Below are 16,506 nucleotides of genomic sequence, written 5' to 3' on the forward strand. Positions count from 1 at the left end.
TTAGCAAAAACAAAGGTCTGTCAGCTGTCACAATAGCAGAGAAAACTCTCTGCCTCTGCTTAAATTCTCTATGATTGGATTCTTTCAGTTTTGAATTCGTTTATTATTCAAAATTGAGCTAATAATTGAGAATTGTCTCTATTTTTGAACAAGAATGCCAGATCAAGAGGTACCCATTAATTTATTCGCCAAATTTATGAACACAATCAACTATGCTATTGATGGTCCGATTACATGGGTGCGAGGTTAGTTTCATTATGTAATGAAAAGAAATATCTCATTTGATTAATATTTTCAAGAAAAAATCGTGGAACCCAATCAGAAAGTTTACCCATGGTATCACCAAAAATTTCGACGTGTTCCTACAATAGATGAGTGTTACACAGATGATCCTGTATGTTACGCTGAAGCTAATTTGCAATACAAAAGAGATAGGTGGGTATCTGCTAATCCGGAAACACAGTTAAGATCATGTCTGGGTGGGATGAATTGAAATAAAGGGTTAGTCAGGAAGAACGGAACAAAATATAAGCATATGAAGGTGTTCTTATCATAAATTTTCTAAAACACCATATTCTGCTGCTTAATCTATGAAGGGTGCTTGTTCCTTTCCTGATGAGTCATAACATTAGTTGGCCTGATCTAAACTAGTTCATTTTCACAGTGAACCAGCCCCTTAAACAATAATGGGTAAAAGTTTAGATTAGTGCCCACCTCCGATTTTGACGTCGATTTTTTCTTAGATAAAGTCTTGTATGAAAAATCGATTGGTACATGTCTCAACCTTAGGAGACTTGTAGTTTGGGAGATATGATTTTTCAAAGTTCTTATGAAAATTGCGAAAATTCGGTATAAATCAGTCAAACTGTAATATTTTCCCTGTTCAGCCCTTCAATAACTAAATCCAATCGTTTATTCGTTTAATTAATATCTTAAAATGGCATTTTCATGTACAAATATGATTTTTCACTGTCCTAACTTAAACTAACCTAACCTAACCTCAAAACCATTATTTATATTTCATCGAAAATTGAAAAATTCCCCACATTTTTCAGAATAAACTAACTGAAATCATTAACTCATCGAGTTCTCTTAATGCCAACATTCGAATTCATTGAAATTGATGAAAAAATCGAAGACAAACATCCAAGGTGGGCGCTAAAGTAAACAGGAGCCCAATAATGTAGTGCTATGAGGTCTGGAGATCTTTACGGCTAAGAAATCCTTTTTTTTTAATGTTGTTTAACCTGACAAGTCGAATGTGGAGGATTTTCAGAATATCATCCCTTCAAAGTAGCTCATGTAAATGTTTGGTCTGTTCTTTCTGACTCACCTTGTAAATTTATCCAAACAGGAGAGTTTCATGCCATCTGCTTTTTCTATTTCAGGCAAGTTGATGAAGAAATTGTAAGCATTTTACGTCAACGTTTTGAACATTGTGTAATATATGAAGGTCCTGACCATTTTAAAAAATGTAAACCTTTGTTAGATATTTACGAAGAAGCAGCAACTAATTGGTTCATAAAATGTGAGTTCTTCATTGAATACCTATTTTTCTATTTCATTATTTTCAAAAATTTAGTATCCATTCAATTTCTGCATTGTACTAAGCAATCATTTTGTTCGCACACAGAAATCAATATTTTTGAGAATCAATACAAGAGAAATCTCTGAGGTGTTGAGGTCGTTCAATAATATCGAATCAAACCAGAGAATTTGCTGATAAACTTCTACAAATAAAAAGGAAAAGTAGATCATTCAATTTTCAATGACAGGGTTGTCACTATATATAATTTAGGCTTCTTCATCACAAAATGTGTTCAAGTTGATGAGGTATGATTTCTTCCTCACGAACTATCTTCAAAGTAATCAGAACATATAAAAAGATAACTTCCTTTTTTGATACTCAGCACTGTGGTAAAACTAATAAATAATGTCGAATGTTGATCAGTCCGAAAGAACAAATGAAAATAGTTTGACTTCTATATGTTCAGTGGAATCGAGAAATTCTCAAAACTCGGAAGTGTACCCAAATTTTCTAGAAAATGAATTGAATCAAAAAATTGGCTTAGACCAGAATGAGGATGTTGAGAAGTATAAGCAACTACTGTATGATTATTATTTGAAAGCTGAAGATTTGGAGAGTAAATGCTCAATGTTGCATAGAAATCTACAGGAAGTGAAAGATGCTTGGGAGAAAACAAAAGTTTTAAAAGATACAGCGTTGAAAGAAAAAGAAAATATGACTCTAAAATTTGCAAAGGGAGAAAGAAAAATGTTGAATGAAAAAGAATTGAAGGAAAAGGCAGAGAAGAAGTGTAAGATATTGGCCAATGAAATTGACACCTTACAAAAAAAATTATTGATGAAGTCAGATGAGAAAACTAGAATTTCTTTTATGTATGATAACAAAATACATGAACTTAAAGATATGAAATCTGAGAATAATCGAATTGTAAATGAAAATTGTATCTTGAAGAATGAGTTGAAGTTATGTCAGATTGCTTTGAAAAACCAAGCTGACCTGTATGGGAAAGCCCAGTCTACAATCAAAAATTTGAATGAAAAAATTCAGACTTTAACTGAAGAGAAGGAAAGGGTATCATCTGAAAATATCAATGAAAATCCTGCAGAGTTGCAATTGAAATTAAAAGCGATCGAAATTGATAGAAATGAGACTAAACAACAACTACAAGAACTCAATGAATCTTTTGATGAGTTAACTTCAAAATATCATGATTTACTAAAGGAAAATAGTAATTTTTCTAATAGAATACAAACTTTAGAGTCCAATATATTAGAATACCAACATCTATTGAAACATGAAGTTTTTTCTGGAGACGATTTCAATGATAAAGAAACCATAAATGTAGAAGAAAACACATTGATTGAATTGGAACGAAAACTTGATTTATTAGAAATGAAAAATAAAGAACTAGAAGATGATATTTACTCATGTAGGGTTCGGGAAACTGACACATTATTATTCAGCCAGCAGCTTTCAGACAAAAATGCAAAATTGCAGTCAGAAAACTACAATCTCAATAATATGATACAAGTTCTTAAAAGTGAGAAATATGAGTTAAATAAACTGTACACAGAGTTTAAGGAAAATTTTATAGCTTTGTCGAAGCAGCTTGCTTGTGAAAGAAAGACAAATCAACATGAAAAAATGAAAATTTCATGTGAATTGGAGACTTTGCAAAAGAATTTAACCGAGCAAAACAGACAAAATCTTAAGTTGAAACAGCAATTATTGGATCTTCAAGGGGAAATCTGTATTATCAAAAAAAAACACAATAGTTCACTGAGGGAATTTCGAAAAGAAATAAAGTTGTGTAAAAACAATCATGATATTTCTTCAAATAGCAGTTGTCCCTCATCTCTGTCTCTGGTTAGCTCTACATCGAAGGGAACAGAACACTCCTTTGACCAGGTTGAAGTTATTCAACCTGAGAATGTACTGAATCAAAATGTTCTCATAAAGCGTATTCTTAGGTTACAAAAAATCAGTGTGCGGAAATCAGAGAAGATAGATTTCCTGCAAGATAAGACAGAAGCATTGTTGTTCGAGCTGCATAAGAAAAGAAGATTGCTACAATTTTATTTCTTGCAACAACAAACGGAAACTTTGACTTCCAATAAGATGGACCAAATTAAATTAAATATTTGCAAATTTGGAGGAGTTATGGCGTCCCTTTATGATGCAAGAGTAGCCGATAATAATCTCACATTGGGATTGTCCCTGGAGATAAACCACAAATTACAAGCCCTTCTTGAAGATGTTTTGTTGAAAAATATGATTCTGAAGGATAATGTCAGAATATTAGGAGAAGAAATTGAAAAATTGAAGAGACAATTGAGAAAAATATGATTATTTAAGGATGAGCTGAGTTTTTTGTTATGAGTATATGACAACTGGGAGGGATATGGTTTTAAGTTGCGATATAAAAGCGTAAATGACCCAAACAATGTTGAAAATATCTATCGACAAGAAAACTGTAAAGTGATGTTCTTTTAGGGGAATATATGAATCTAATTGGCTTTCTATATTGTATTCTTTCAGTAAAAAAAAATGTTTTTTTCTTGGTAATCTTTATATTATATAAAAACGAATGGCTTAGTCACCCCATAATTTGAGAACGACTTAACCAATTTATTCCGTCAAACACAAATAACAATCAAAATGAACTTTTGTATGTAGGTTTGGGTGAGGTCCTGGATGGTTTAGATTCACAGTCAAGTTCGGTTGGGGGCGTTGCAGTCGAGTTATGGGACTGTGTTTCCAACAAAATTTGAAGTCATTGGACTATAAATCTTAAAATCAAGGAGTAATAGCAAAAACTTCAACTCATTAATGAAAAAAAAAAGAAGTTTCAGCTTCTATCAGCTCCATAGGGGCTGGCGCTTGTTCACAAGGAGTTATAATGAAAACATCAACTTGAGTTTATGAAATCAGTTTAGAATCAGTGGATAGAAATAATTAGCTATTTTGAATGTGGACTGGAAGATATCCCAAATGTACCAGTCTGTGATTAATAACCTTTTTTTTTTCAATACATCGTTTTCGCATTGGGATAGCAGAGTAACTGCTTTCATTTCAGACGGTGATCTTGGGGCATATCACAATGTAAAATCGGCTTACATGAAGCAGAAACATAGAATGATATGGGAACGTCGTCATGGACCAGTAGGCAGTGGGGTAAGAACTGAACAAGTGAACGAATGAATGTCACCATTACAGCGTAGTAGAATTGTACTATACTTGGAGTGAATAAAAAATCTGTTATTAATTATTTATTTATTTGCCTATTCCCAAACCCTAATTTTGTGTAAGTTAGCTTCCTGTTCGTTAAACAGAACAAATGCATACTTTATTGATTTTATTATTTTATTAAGCAAACATACAGTTTCTAATCTTTTCGATGATAGTATCCAGTGCTACTGATTTCAAATTTAATCGATCAATTAATGCATTTTGGGTTACTCTCGAAATAATGCTGATTGATAATTTGTGTTGGAAGTGGATTGATAAGTCGAGAAAGCAAGAAAGTAAGTATACATCAACAACTTTCAATTGGCCTAATAGGAAAAGAACAATGAATTCAAGAAAACTTGAAATATGATATTTTGCATATTTAGCCCTCTAATACCCAAGTCCGCCTTGAGACTGGTTGCATATAAGTGGATACAAATATATTCTGCCCATGTCCGCCTTCAGTATAGGTTCATTTTGTGAATATACAGGTGTTAATGTAAATCAGTTAACTATTTGCGAAAAAAAGATGTAGATTATACAGCTAATTTGAAACTATACGGAAATAATTTTAAAAAAGCAAAAAAAACTTGGGCATTAGAGGGTTAATATAGATACTAAATATGCAGTTTAGAAACTGGTAAGATGGCGTAGGGTAAATTAAATTAGGAAAATGTCGATGTATGCGCCATCTAGTTGTAATCGGTTGAAATTCTTCGCAGGTTCCGCAGATTACTTTTTGGTGTGGGTAGGCACAAACGTTAATTCAGTAAATCCCTACTAGATGGCGATCAAGTTTGTATTATATTCATAGTCCCACCTGAATTCCTTTAAATAAGAGAATCTATTGTTAAAAACACCATAGAGAAAGAAGATAACCTTTGAAAACAACTAGGAACAATTTTATTGAGACCGTCTGTCTATCCTCATGAGATGAGAATTTTATGAAGGAAATTTAAAACCAAAGATAATTATCTCTACAAGCGAAATTACAAGCTACTCTGAAATTATTAATAAAATAATATTTATTATTTACTTCCACTTTACGTGCAACTCGTTTTTATTGTTGATATAATAATAATTTAGTTTATCTGTTGCTCCGAAAATAATGTTATGTAGATAAAGCAGATGTAAAGCGAACAGAAAAGTTCAGCTATTTGTGGGAGAAAGATACAAGAAACGAAAAGAAATTATTACGACAGTAGAAAAGATAAAAAGCAACAATGTAGTGAGACGTTTTAGTTATTTTATCATATAAAATTTTTATTTCTATTCAATTCCAGTGTAAATTGAGAAACATTTCGATTTCTTTTTGGCATTCAAGCCATTCTTCCAAGCTATTCTGTATAATCCTAATCAGCCTCATTCTGTGTGTAATGGTAACTAGGAAGATAAGACACTTTACATAAAATATGACAAGTAAAAACATTCAAGTCATGTTTCGTATTATGCTTTGGTTAATTTTAATGAAAAATGGAGCAAAACTTCAAACGAATGTTGATGCAAGTACTGTTTTCAATAATTCATCCGGATGGTTCACAAAAACCACTTATGTCTCAGAAGTAGCAGAAGAACGAATGAATACTTCGTTAAATCTCAACAATTCTTCAATACTCAACCAACGATTGAGTACAATTTCAATCAATGGAAGGGACCCGAAAGATGCACCCTTGATAAATCGTAGACCGAACAATTCCTCCACGAACTCTTCGTTGAGACTTTCGTATGAGAGAAGAATAAGGCACTTTATTGAAATCAAACAGAATTTTTTTCACACATTGGGCATTATCTCTTTGGTGATCAATTCCAGTTTAGTATTCGGCGCTATGACAAGATCTGTAATAATGGTGAGCAATTTTTGAAAAATCTTTTATTTTTTGTCTTTTACGAACTGAAATTAATCACCATATTTGTGATTTCGCCGAAGATTTGATCATATGCATGTGCCTTATTCTGAAGAATGAATATTCTAGGTATAATTTTGGAGGAGGGAGGCTAATTTTATATTTGAAATGCTGTAAGGTGTTTGTTGATATATAAAATAGGTAAAATAGTGAGATATGGCCTCCATGCACCCTCTACTGGAACCACCCTTGCTTGTGATTGTGTGATCAATTATATGAAAATTAAAATGTGATGAATTACTTTTTTACTTCCCTTCATTCTAGAGTTTGAAGCTCCCAATAGACCTGAACGGTCCACTCCTCATCTATGGAATACTGGTAGGTTTATGCTGCCGTTTGAGCGGTTTTAGTTTCCTCATAGATATACCTCTGCTGCAATCCTTCACCATGTACTCCATAGCTGTACCGATTATGTTGTACAAGATGTGCTTTTATTCCGATTTGCAAGGGTTACAGAAGAATATTTTTCAAACATTACTGATATCTGGACCTGGTAAATAAATGTGTACAAAACGAATCATAGACATCCTTTTTTCCGGCACTGTTTAATGGAATTTTTCACGAATATATATTGCAGGGTTAGTTGGCAATGCCATTCTAGTTGGAACCATTATTCGGTATTTGTTGGCCAAGGATTGGAAATTGGTGGATTGCGTTATGTTCGGCACAGCATGTGTAGTCATATATCCCAAGGAAAACATAATGATATTGAGACAACAAGGAACAGAATCCAAGCATATCTCTATTTTACTAGAGGGAGAAACCATCTTCGGGACATTTATGGCATTTGGTCTGTATCACATTTTACTCACTGGTTTCGTATCGTACTTGGAAAAGGTCAAGGACATCGTGATTGTCGTCATGAGATACGCCCTTGGTGGTGAGAATGATTTTTTTTTCTTTATTTGAAGTTATTGAAATTAGACACAGCCGAATCTTTTAGGAACCATTGTGGGATACATTATGGGTGAAATCAACTGCTTCTTCTTCTGGACAATGTCATCCAACGTGTCTAACATTGTGCTATTCAGTACTACCCTGCCCCTGGTCACTTATTACATTTGTTCATACATAATTGGGATCTCCGGATCCATAGCTATATCTATATGCGGCCTGATGATGGATAGTAGAAGATCGATCTTGAATAAGAGATCAACTGTTCTCTGGAGGGAATATTGGCAGATCATCAGCTTCATAACAGAGTCCATAGTATCAACTTCAGTTGGAGCAATAGTCGGCTATACGATTGTTTGGTCCTCCAGTTATACCGATTATGTATTCATGGTTTTGATTTACTGCGCCACCTATTGCGGAAGGTAAAACCTCAGATTTAATCTGTATATGTAACAACTGCAAAATCTACGAGGATATATTGAAAAATTCTTAGCCTACTATAGAACCAAACAAAATTATATTGTCAAAATGTTTTATTACTCAACATATTCTCCTCTTAAACGGATACATTTATTAAAGCGAACCTGCAACGTCTCTAGACCTTTCAAAAACAATGTTTCTTCTTGCTCTGCAAACCAGACCACCATAGCTTTTATTACTTCCTCGACCCTTACGACCATTTAAACTTTTTTTCAGTTGAGGAAAGAGATGATAGTCAGATGAAGCCAACTCTGGTGAATAAGGGGGGTGTTCTAGTAATTCGATCCTTAAATCACGAATTTTTTGCATGGTAACATGAGATTTGTGTGCAGGGGCGTTATCCTGCAAAAACAAAACACCTGTAGATAGCTTTCCGCGTCTTTTCTCTTTAATTTTTTCCCGTAGAGTGGTCAGTAATGTCGAATAGTAATCTCCGGTTATTGTTCCACGCTATCCAAAAAATCAATCATGATTACTCCATGGCAATCCCAAAAAATTGAAGCAAGAACTTTTTCAGCAGATTTTTGGACACGAAACTTCTTAGGTCTTGGAGAACCAGAGTGTCGCCATTCCATCGATTGTTGCTTTGTTTCTGGATCGTAGAAATGTACCCAAGTCTCATCCATAGTAACAATTCGGTTTAAGAAGTCTACATCGTTTTCAAATCGAGCACAGATCCAACGCGATGCTTCTACCCTTGCACGCTTTTGGTGAACATTCAAACGTAATATTTGTTTTATGCATGGAACTGGTCTAGGCTAACTAGATATCAATACATCCTCGTGTTGTAATGAAAATAGACTAAGCTCTCAACTACATAATTTATTCATACTGGCACAATACGCTACTACCTATTCTTGGATTCTATCTCTGATTTGACTGAATTGAAATCGATTCACTTTGCAGATTTATAATTTATGTCATCCTGGCTCCCTTATCCAGCAGATTAGGATATGGAATGAATATCCGATGCATGATCGTTGCAGTTTGGGGAGGAACTCCAAGCTTAATCAATATTTGCATAGCTATGCTGCCTTGGCAAGTTGATGGATCAACAGAGAAAGCAATACCGATGGTTTTCTTCTACGTAACAGGTCTGGTGATCATTTCCCTCATTTTGAATATCTTCACTTTGTCACCTCTTTTGATGTTCCTGAAGATGGATGTGCTATCATCGGCCCGAGAAAAGGAGGTTATGTTGAGTTTGAATCATCTGAAGGGCATCCAGATGAGAATGATGATGCTGATGAAATTGGAGAAGTGAATATCAATTTAATATTTTTTTATTGTAAATGTATATGTAACCATCTTCACTCCTACAGTTGGGAAAGTGAATTGAGTGAATTCCGCCACCATATCGGCTATATTTTCGTCGGAGTGTTGGTCCGCATCTACTGTCTCTCGACGAAATGGTATTTCGTCGAGATCATACTTTGAGTATGATGGTAGTTTGCTAGTTCGAATTAGATCGTAACATTTGTTGATTTGATCTGAGTTAATTTCGTTTATTTCCATTTTCTTTAGTCGCTGGTAGATACTCGTATATTGAAAATATTCGTCCACCTATAGTAACTCCAAATTAATCTTTAAGATAATGATGCTTTCTACTTTGTAGTTTGATGAGCGAAACTTCGTGGAAATCAGTTGAGCAACTAACAACTCTGGAGAATCCCTTCGGTAGAGATTTTAGAGACAGCGAAGAATACGAGTTGGAAGAAAACATCGGTTATTGTTCGGAATGCAATCAAGAAATCTATCTATTCCCCAATCATCAAGAATATACGAATCTGAAATGGTACAAGCGTGAATAACTTGGAAATGAACGCAAAGCATTCACTTTGTTTCAGTCGAATAAGTTTGCGGTTGCTCTACACCAGAGAAACTCTCTTGATCGATTCGTTCTCCAAGGGATTGATATCCGAAAAATCGTTCAAAACGTTGAATTCCATGATCAAGAGGGCGTTCGATAATCCCAATAATGAGATTGAGATTAAAGATTTGGTCAAATTGTTCAAAACAGAGGTAGGTTGAACCTAAAACTGCAGTTTTATCAATTTCCACGGCGTAAAAATATGTACAGATAAAAGACAAAATGATCACACATTTGGAGTAATAACATTGCCGAAGAATTGAATTGGCTTACATAGATCTTGGCAGTACTATTCCCAAAATTGTTCTCGAGTAGAGAATCTTCCAACCTCGTCACCATGAGTCGATTGCTTGCACAGTCTTGCCCAATATAACGAGCGAAAACGACAATAAAAACACTTGACAACATTCCACAAGTTTCCAACTATGCGATCTTTTTCAAGACACCAAATTTTTTAGGTGACTCCAAACACAGATCCAGACAGCCAAAACTAGCCCACCCTCCATGGAATAACATAACTGGCAAAGATTAGTTAATCTTTAATAACTGGTTACCAAGTAAAAGTGTCTTGACCATGCAGTATTGACGAGAATTAGAAAGCTAGAATAAACTGTTATTTACAGATTTCGGTCGAAAATTATTCTGGTGTTTCAGCGATTGTCAAGATTTAACTTTTTATTAATTCGATACACCATACAGTAGACAATGGTTTTTCGGAATTCTTGTTACAGTATACGTACAATTTTTACTGTTGCCTATTGCAGTTTCAGGGCAATCCAGAATTGCGGCGATTCCAGGAGTGTTTTTGATAGGAAGGGGGCAAAAATTCTATAATTGAAATTATTTATTCTGTAAGGTGTTTGTTGATAAAAAATTGGTATATCTTCATGAATCTAGTATAAGCTATATGCTAGAAAGAAAACTCCTTGATCCAAAATTCGATTTTCAGAAAGGCCGCAGAAAAAACAGGAGTAAATGTACACCAATTTCATGCTCGATTTTGAGACCACGTGACTTTCCATCGAAAAAGCCTAATGCCTATTGGAGAAGACTATGCTATCACGAAGTGAGACGTCATCGTTTTCACGTTTTTATGCTGGCAGTCATACTGACCAACATGACACTGATACTGGTTGAAACCTGCATAAACACAGCCAATTTTATGGAAGCCAAGGATGTGTTCCTCGCCTTCGATATAATTTTTGTTTTTATTTATACATCTGAGCTTTTAATCAATATTGCCGCTCGTTCTGCTAGATCGTTTTGCAAGGACGGATTGAAGAATTATTTCAGGTATTTTCAAATCTCTATTCGTCTTTTTTTTCATCTAATATACCGAGTGATATTTTTTACCTGACAGCTTAGTTGAAATTTTTGATAGCAGGCCCGCTTAAATTTTTTTTCGTGAGCTGATGTAGAATGTAATTATCATTTTTCCATGAATAATCCTGTATCTCTGAAACCAATATGCTTATGGGATATTCGAACTCCCAAGCTTCACTCAGTTTTAGGTCCTCAATTGAGCCCTTACGTCATCTGTATAACAAAGAAAAAAAGACTCAAATTACCTATTTGCTATATAAACTCAGCCCAGTTTACAGGAACGTCCATTAAGATTTAAAACTGTAGTTTGTGGAGGGAATCATGGAGCATTAAAATTTAAATGGAGCATTAAATTTTAACGGACCTTCCTTTAAACGGGTGTCAATCTCGTTAGAATTGTTACATTCAGAACGAACAATGTTTTTAGCTCGAAATTTTGGCAACAAAAATAATAGTTTCAAGCCCGATCATTTTTGTGTTGAACTAAATTTTTTACGCCTTTCTTTTTTAGAAGAAATCGGTTAAAAAAACTGACCAATATTAACAGATTTTTTGCTTGTCGTTCACAGGTTTAGGATAAGACTTTGGGAAAAACCATTTCTGATTTCAGGTCGAAGTATAACTGTTTTGATTTCGCCATTCTGATAACCATATGGACGAGTGCCATTATGGACAGTTATTCATACGTAGATCATGCTTTTGAGATGATACTGTTAGAGAACAGATTATGGTTTTCGATTTTCAAGAGTTTGCGTTTGCTGCGAATAATTGAGTATTGTTTTTACTCGAAAATGGTTTTCGTCAAAACCGTGGAATGTTGGAAGCATCGTCGTTTATTGCAGGCGTATGACATCGGCAAGGTGAATATAACAAATAGTTATATTATATTATATTCCATCATCGATGCATGAAGTGATTAGAAGATAGAAAAGGCATAGATAATCTATGCGTGGAGTGTGATATTCATAAATCACTTGTGATAAATGAACCATTATTCACTGGTCCATCAAACTGGGTGTTTTATGGGCATATTTTCGTTTCATCACATTCAACTGTGCCAGCCCTGGATGGCAGTTTTTGTTGGTATACCAGTTGATGATATAACGAAATATACCGAGTGGTTCCACTCCACAGTTATGGCCTTTGGAAAATGTGAATAAAACATCCTGTAACTAAAGGGATCCGAGCAGTTCGTCATCATTTCTATAAATATTATTTACTCGATTCAAGGATTTCTGGATCCAAGAAAAACGTCTAGAGGAAGAAATATTACCACTTTTCTGTGAGGATACTAAAATGAGAAGAGATTTTTGTGCCCGGATGGAAATGAATTTGTCCGAGATCCTGCATGAATTGCGTAAAATTCAACACGAACATCCTTGGATTGCAGTAACAGCGAAAACCAAATATGCGGCGAAACTTAGTTTGGTTTCTATGGCTGAAACGGTGGAAAACTTGATGATTGCTGGTGAGTATAGGGGGGCTAAGGCTGGTCAGAGAAACCAACAGGATAAACTGAAGAGGACAAGCGTCTTAAGTCACATAAATTAATTTAATGGAGGATTAAAATTGATAGTTTGGTCATTAAATTTAAATGGGCGTTCCAGCAACTGAGAATCAGTGTGAATTAAACTGTGTTGACTAATGGCATCACTTCAATCCGATATTCTGATTAATTTCGAATCATTAGTTTTGTGATTATTGCGCAGCTCATGATTCTGTGTTTTAGGTTGGATAGATAATACAGAATATGCAACGATATATTCGAAACTTTCTTCTCTCATGAGCAAATGTGAACGATTAAAAAAACTCAAGGACAATGATCCTGAAAAAATTTTCTCGAATACTTCGTGGTTGAGAGACTATTCAAGATCGAATGCCCTGCTAAAGGAAGCTAAAATGATAGCGTTTGATTCCGGAGAAATTCTTTTCGCAGAAGGGGATTTGTCAGATGGCATATATGTTATCGTTTCAGGTATTCTAATTTATGTTGATTCTGATATTTATAATTTTATGCTCAATTTGAGATTTCCCAGTCCCATTTTCAATGTGTTCAGTATAGTTTATACAAATTAGATGAATTTCATACCCATGAGGTCCCAAACAAGCTCTATGGGCGAAAGATCGGGGGATCTGGGCGGCCATGGCAAAAGATTCACATGGGTCGATTCAAAAAAGTTTAAACTAACTCTGGCAACATGGGGTCGAGCATTATCTTGCTGAAATATTGGATTCTCAAGCCGGTTAAGATAAGGGAGAACATACGGCTCCACTATTTCTTGAAGGTAACGCAGCGCTGTCATGTTACCTCGAATAAAGACTAAAGGTGACCTACTTCCATGGGCAATAGCACCCCATATCATAACGCCTACTGTCCGGTGTACATGACGCTCAACATTAAAATGAGGTTCACGCCTTTCTCCTCGACGTCGTCTTATCCTTCTTAGGCCATCATATGCACCCAAGGAGAATCGAGATTCATCAGAAAAGAAGACCTGATGCAATTCCATACTCCAATGTTGTCGTTCTCTGCACCACTGTAATCGTTGCCGTCTTTCCTCAACCGTAAGAGGTAACACAAGATGGGGTCGATAATGCTGCAGTCCAAAAGAACTTATACGGCGGTAAACCGTTCGAACAGTTACAGGATGGTTTTGTTCTCATAACCACTCAGCAGCCAAAGATCGAGTTGTCGCAAATCGGTCTCTAATAATGGCCATAAGTCTTAGACGCCGATCTTGAACTTCATTTGTGCCCCTTTGACGTCCGGTGCCTACTCTTCTTCGATTTTGGACATTATCAAACCATGCTTGACAACATCTCATAACAGTAGGTTAGCGATTTCTCGAAAGGACAACCTCGCCTACCGTAAACCAATAATTCGATCTCTTTCAAAGTCACATAGCTGGCGATAAATTCCGCATACATGTGCTCTAGGCATTTTAACAACAACTAAACATCGACATTGGATCTCCTCGAATAGCTGGTTTGTTGTAAAATTTAAAGAATTTGCAAAAAACGTCTACAATATTTAAGTAACAAAAAATGTTTATTTTAAAAACTTTCACGATTTTTTTCCAAATTTTTATCATTTACTTCTTGCTATACTATCTATGTTTCACCAAAAAAAAATAATTTAAATTTAAACAGCTCCTTCTGGGTGTTGCAGTTTCTTTGTCAGTTAGTATATGTAATAGGGCAGTCACCCATTTTATAATCCAAAGTATGAATATCACTTCCTACATCTCTTCTCTTCTCTTCTCACGTCTGGTCTAGAATCGGTATTGTTAATCTACTTACTTTAACGCGTATCACGTTTTATCTGGTTGCTTTCTTGGAATAAAGCCCTTGAAGCATTTTTCGAATGATAAGTGGTCCTGCATGAAGTCTTTGGATGTGTTAAAGGTTCCCGAGCACATGTGTCCAAAATCAATAATCTGATATAAATTTTCTGGAAGTTACAGATCTAATAAGAATTCTATTAGGCACTTTTTTTCCTGTTTTCAGTTAAATTTTTTCAATTTTAGGCACATGTAATATGTTTTACGTACCAAAGGAAGAATATTTGACCAGACTAGATAAATTCGGGGAGCTTCCAGTTCTGGACCATATAGCGTCTAGGAAATTCGAACAAACCATCCACGACAAATGCTTTTTATCTGGTATGACTCTGGGAGAACTCAGTTTCTTGACTGGAAAGGGTTATGCTGCTAGTATAGCAGTCGATTTTCCAATGAAGGCATATTTCCTTTCTTCTGCGGTCTTGAGGAAGATGATGGAAGACGAAGAGCCTAATGATGGGTGAGTAAAAACCGTTCTTGGGGTGCTCACTGGGAACACGAACAGGCTTATATTTTTTCTTAGGTTGGAATGTAAAATGTGGAAGTATGTATCCAAAAACTTAGCCTCGAGTTTGTTGATGGAAATTTTCGAAAAATCGATGGAACCGACAGTTCTACAAGACAATCATTTATTCTATGCGAGTTCTTTAACGCTTGAAGAACCATTTTTTGTGGAAGATTCTGTGAAACACGTGATTCTTATCGAGGGCATCATAAGGGATGCAACATCGGGAAGAATTTACAAAGCCCCATGTGTGATTCCTAGGTGAGTGCCATAAAATACACTGCTCGAAAATGGAAGTGGATGTTAGAGAGAAAATTTGCTTTTATCAATTAAAGAACATTTTCAGACACACATAAAGCACATAAAATATGGTCCTCATGATACTCGATGGCTTAGTTAAAAAAGAAACCAGTTTTGCTTCCTGCTGCCATTTCAGGCATGTAGGCACCTTAATATATCATATACATATACAGAATAGTTTCCCCTTATACAGGATGGGTCTTTGACTAGTACAAATACTTTATCAGTAGATTCTTGTGGTCAAGACACCTTTTTTTCCAATACCATTTTTTCCGATTCGGCCCTGATAAAAAGATATAGCCATTTTAAGTTTTCATAATGAACTGCACCACCCCTGAAAAAACAAAATTACCTTCAGAATAACTAGCTAAATCTGTGACACTACACATCTGTGGATCTTTTAAACAGAGTTGTATTCAGCCAAAGTACCCAATTATTCAAATTTCACAGATACTTTTTAATTGTTGAACATCAAATACTCCAAAACGGCGCATTATACAAGGAAATATGAAGAATACTTTTATTTTACAAAACGTTCAAATATTCATTAGATAGGGTTCTGCTTAGTTTCAAGAGTTGGATTCTTTGAATTTTTGGTGTTTTTATGGTACCTAATGGTCATTATGAGAAAACTGGAAGACACGTGGGTGATATCTTGTGTTCGAAAAGATTCATCAAATAAATGAAGAACTATATTCCGAAATTCATTTCATTCGATAAAAACGTTCGTGAGATAACTAAAAATAACATTTTATTATGGTATTTACTGTTAAAATATTTGTAGGAGTCAAAGACTCACCCTGTATATTATAATATGAAGGCAAATTATCCACTTCAAAATTTTGAGTAGTGTATTTCAAAAATATTCACTTAGGAATGAGTTAATTTTGGATTATACATATTATGTGTTAAATTTTTTCAGATCTGTTAAAGAGATACTATTTCCTGAAAATGTTGTAAGTGCAAAAATCCTTTTGACCTATGAAAGGGAATTTCAAGAATAAGTTATAAATAATTGTGGAATGGCGAAAATAATTGTTCAGTTATCAGTGTCTTATCGAAAGTAATAGAAAATTATGCAAATTTTCGAATTTGTTCGTTTTTTTAACGGCCCATTTGTCAACTATACATTT

The 16,506-nt window shown here is 34.8% G+C and overlaps 3 protein-coding genes across 3 annotated transcripts; all 3 read left to right on the forward strand.

Annotated features, from left to right (window-relative positions):
• Positions 1-24: 24 nt before the first annotated feature.
• Positions 25-4,793, forward strand: LOC123316230 (NADH dehydrogenase [ubiquinone] 1 beta subcomplex subunit 10). The gene is made up of 4 exons (XM_044902175.1): positions 25-245; positions 300-435; positions 1,389-1,528; positions 4,605-4,793. The coding sequence occupies exons 1-4, from the start codon at positions 155-157 to the stop codon at positions 4,727-4,729; spliced, it is 492 nt and encodes a 163-aa protein (XP_044758110.1). The 5' UTR covers positions 25-154; the 3' UTR covers positions 4,730-4,793.
• LOC123316226 (coiled-coil domain-containing protein 186-like) lies at positions 1,542-4,594 on the forward strand. The gene has a single exon (XM_044902165.1). The coding sequence runs from the start codon at positions 1,934-1,936 to the stop codon at positions 3,872-3,874; it is 1,941 nt and encodes a 646-aa protein (XP_044758100.1). The 5' UTR covers positions 1,542-1,933; the 3' UTR covers positions 3,875-4,594.
• Positions 4,794-6,465: 1,672 nt separating the features above from the next.
• Positions 6,466-16,477, forward strand: LOC123316800 (sodium/hydrogen exchanger 10-like). Its single transcript, XM_044903030.1, has 14 exons — positions 6,466-6,603; positions 6,925-7,153; positions 7,238-7,540; positions 7,604-7,976; positions 8,941-9,294; positions 9,650-9,829; positions 9,882-10,056; positions 10,854-11,252; positions 11,803-12,087; positions 12,458-12,695; positions 12,957-13,202; positions 14,755-15,028; positions 15,092-15,334; positions 16,296-16,477. The coding sequence occupies exons 1-14, from the start codon at positions 6,583-6,585 to the stop codon at positions 16,375-16,377; spliced, it is 3,402 nt and encodes a 1,133-aa protein (XP_044758965.1). The 5' UTR covers positions 6,466-6,582; the 3' UTR covers positions 16,378-16,477.
• The last annotated feature ends 29 nt before the right edge of the window (positions 16,478-16,506 follow it).

The sequence above is a fragment of the Coccinella septempunctata genome, chromosome 7 (genome assembly GCF_907165205.1).
Source record: "Coccinella septempunctata chromosome 7, icCocSept1.1, whole genome shotgun sequence".
Lineage (NCBI taxonomy): Eukaryota > Metazoa > Arthropoda > Insecta > Coleoptera > Coccinellidae > Coccinella > Coccinella septempunctata.

Excerpts from the sequence above, each read along its gene's own strand:
- LOC123316230 (XM_044902175.1), top strand. The coding sequence starts at position 155 with ATGCCAGATCAAGAGGTACCCATTAATTTATTCGCCAAATTTATGAAC. Across the intron at positions 436-1,388 it reads TTGCAATACAAAAGAGATAG|GCAAGTTGATGAAGAAATTG; the intron begins GTGGGTATCTGC and ends TTTCTATTTCAG. Across the intron at positions 1,529-4,604 it reads AACTAATTGGTTCATAAAAT|ACGGTGATCTTGGGGCATAT; the intron begins GTGAGTTCTTCA and ends CTTTCATTTCAG.
- LOC123316800 (XM_044903030.1), top strand. The coding sequence starts at position 6,583 with ATGACAAGATCTGTAATAATG. Across the intron at positions 9,830-9,881 it reads GAATATACGAATCTGAAATG|TCGAATAAGTTTGCGGTTGC; the intron begins GTACAAGCGTGA and ends ACTTTGTTTCAG. Across the intron at positions 13,203-14,754 it reads CATATATGTTATCGTTTCAG|GCACATGTAATATGTTTTAC; the intron begins GTATTCTAATTT and ends TTTCAATTTTAG.
- LOC123316226 (XM_044902165.1), top strand. The coding sequence starts at position 1,934 with ATGTCGAATGTTGATCAGTCCGAAAGAACAAATGAAAATAGTTTGACT.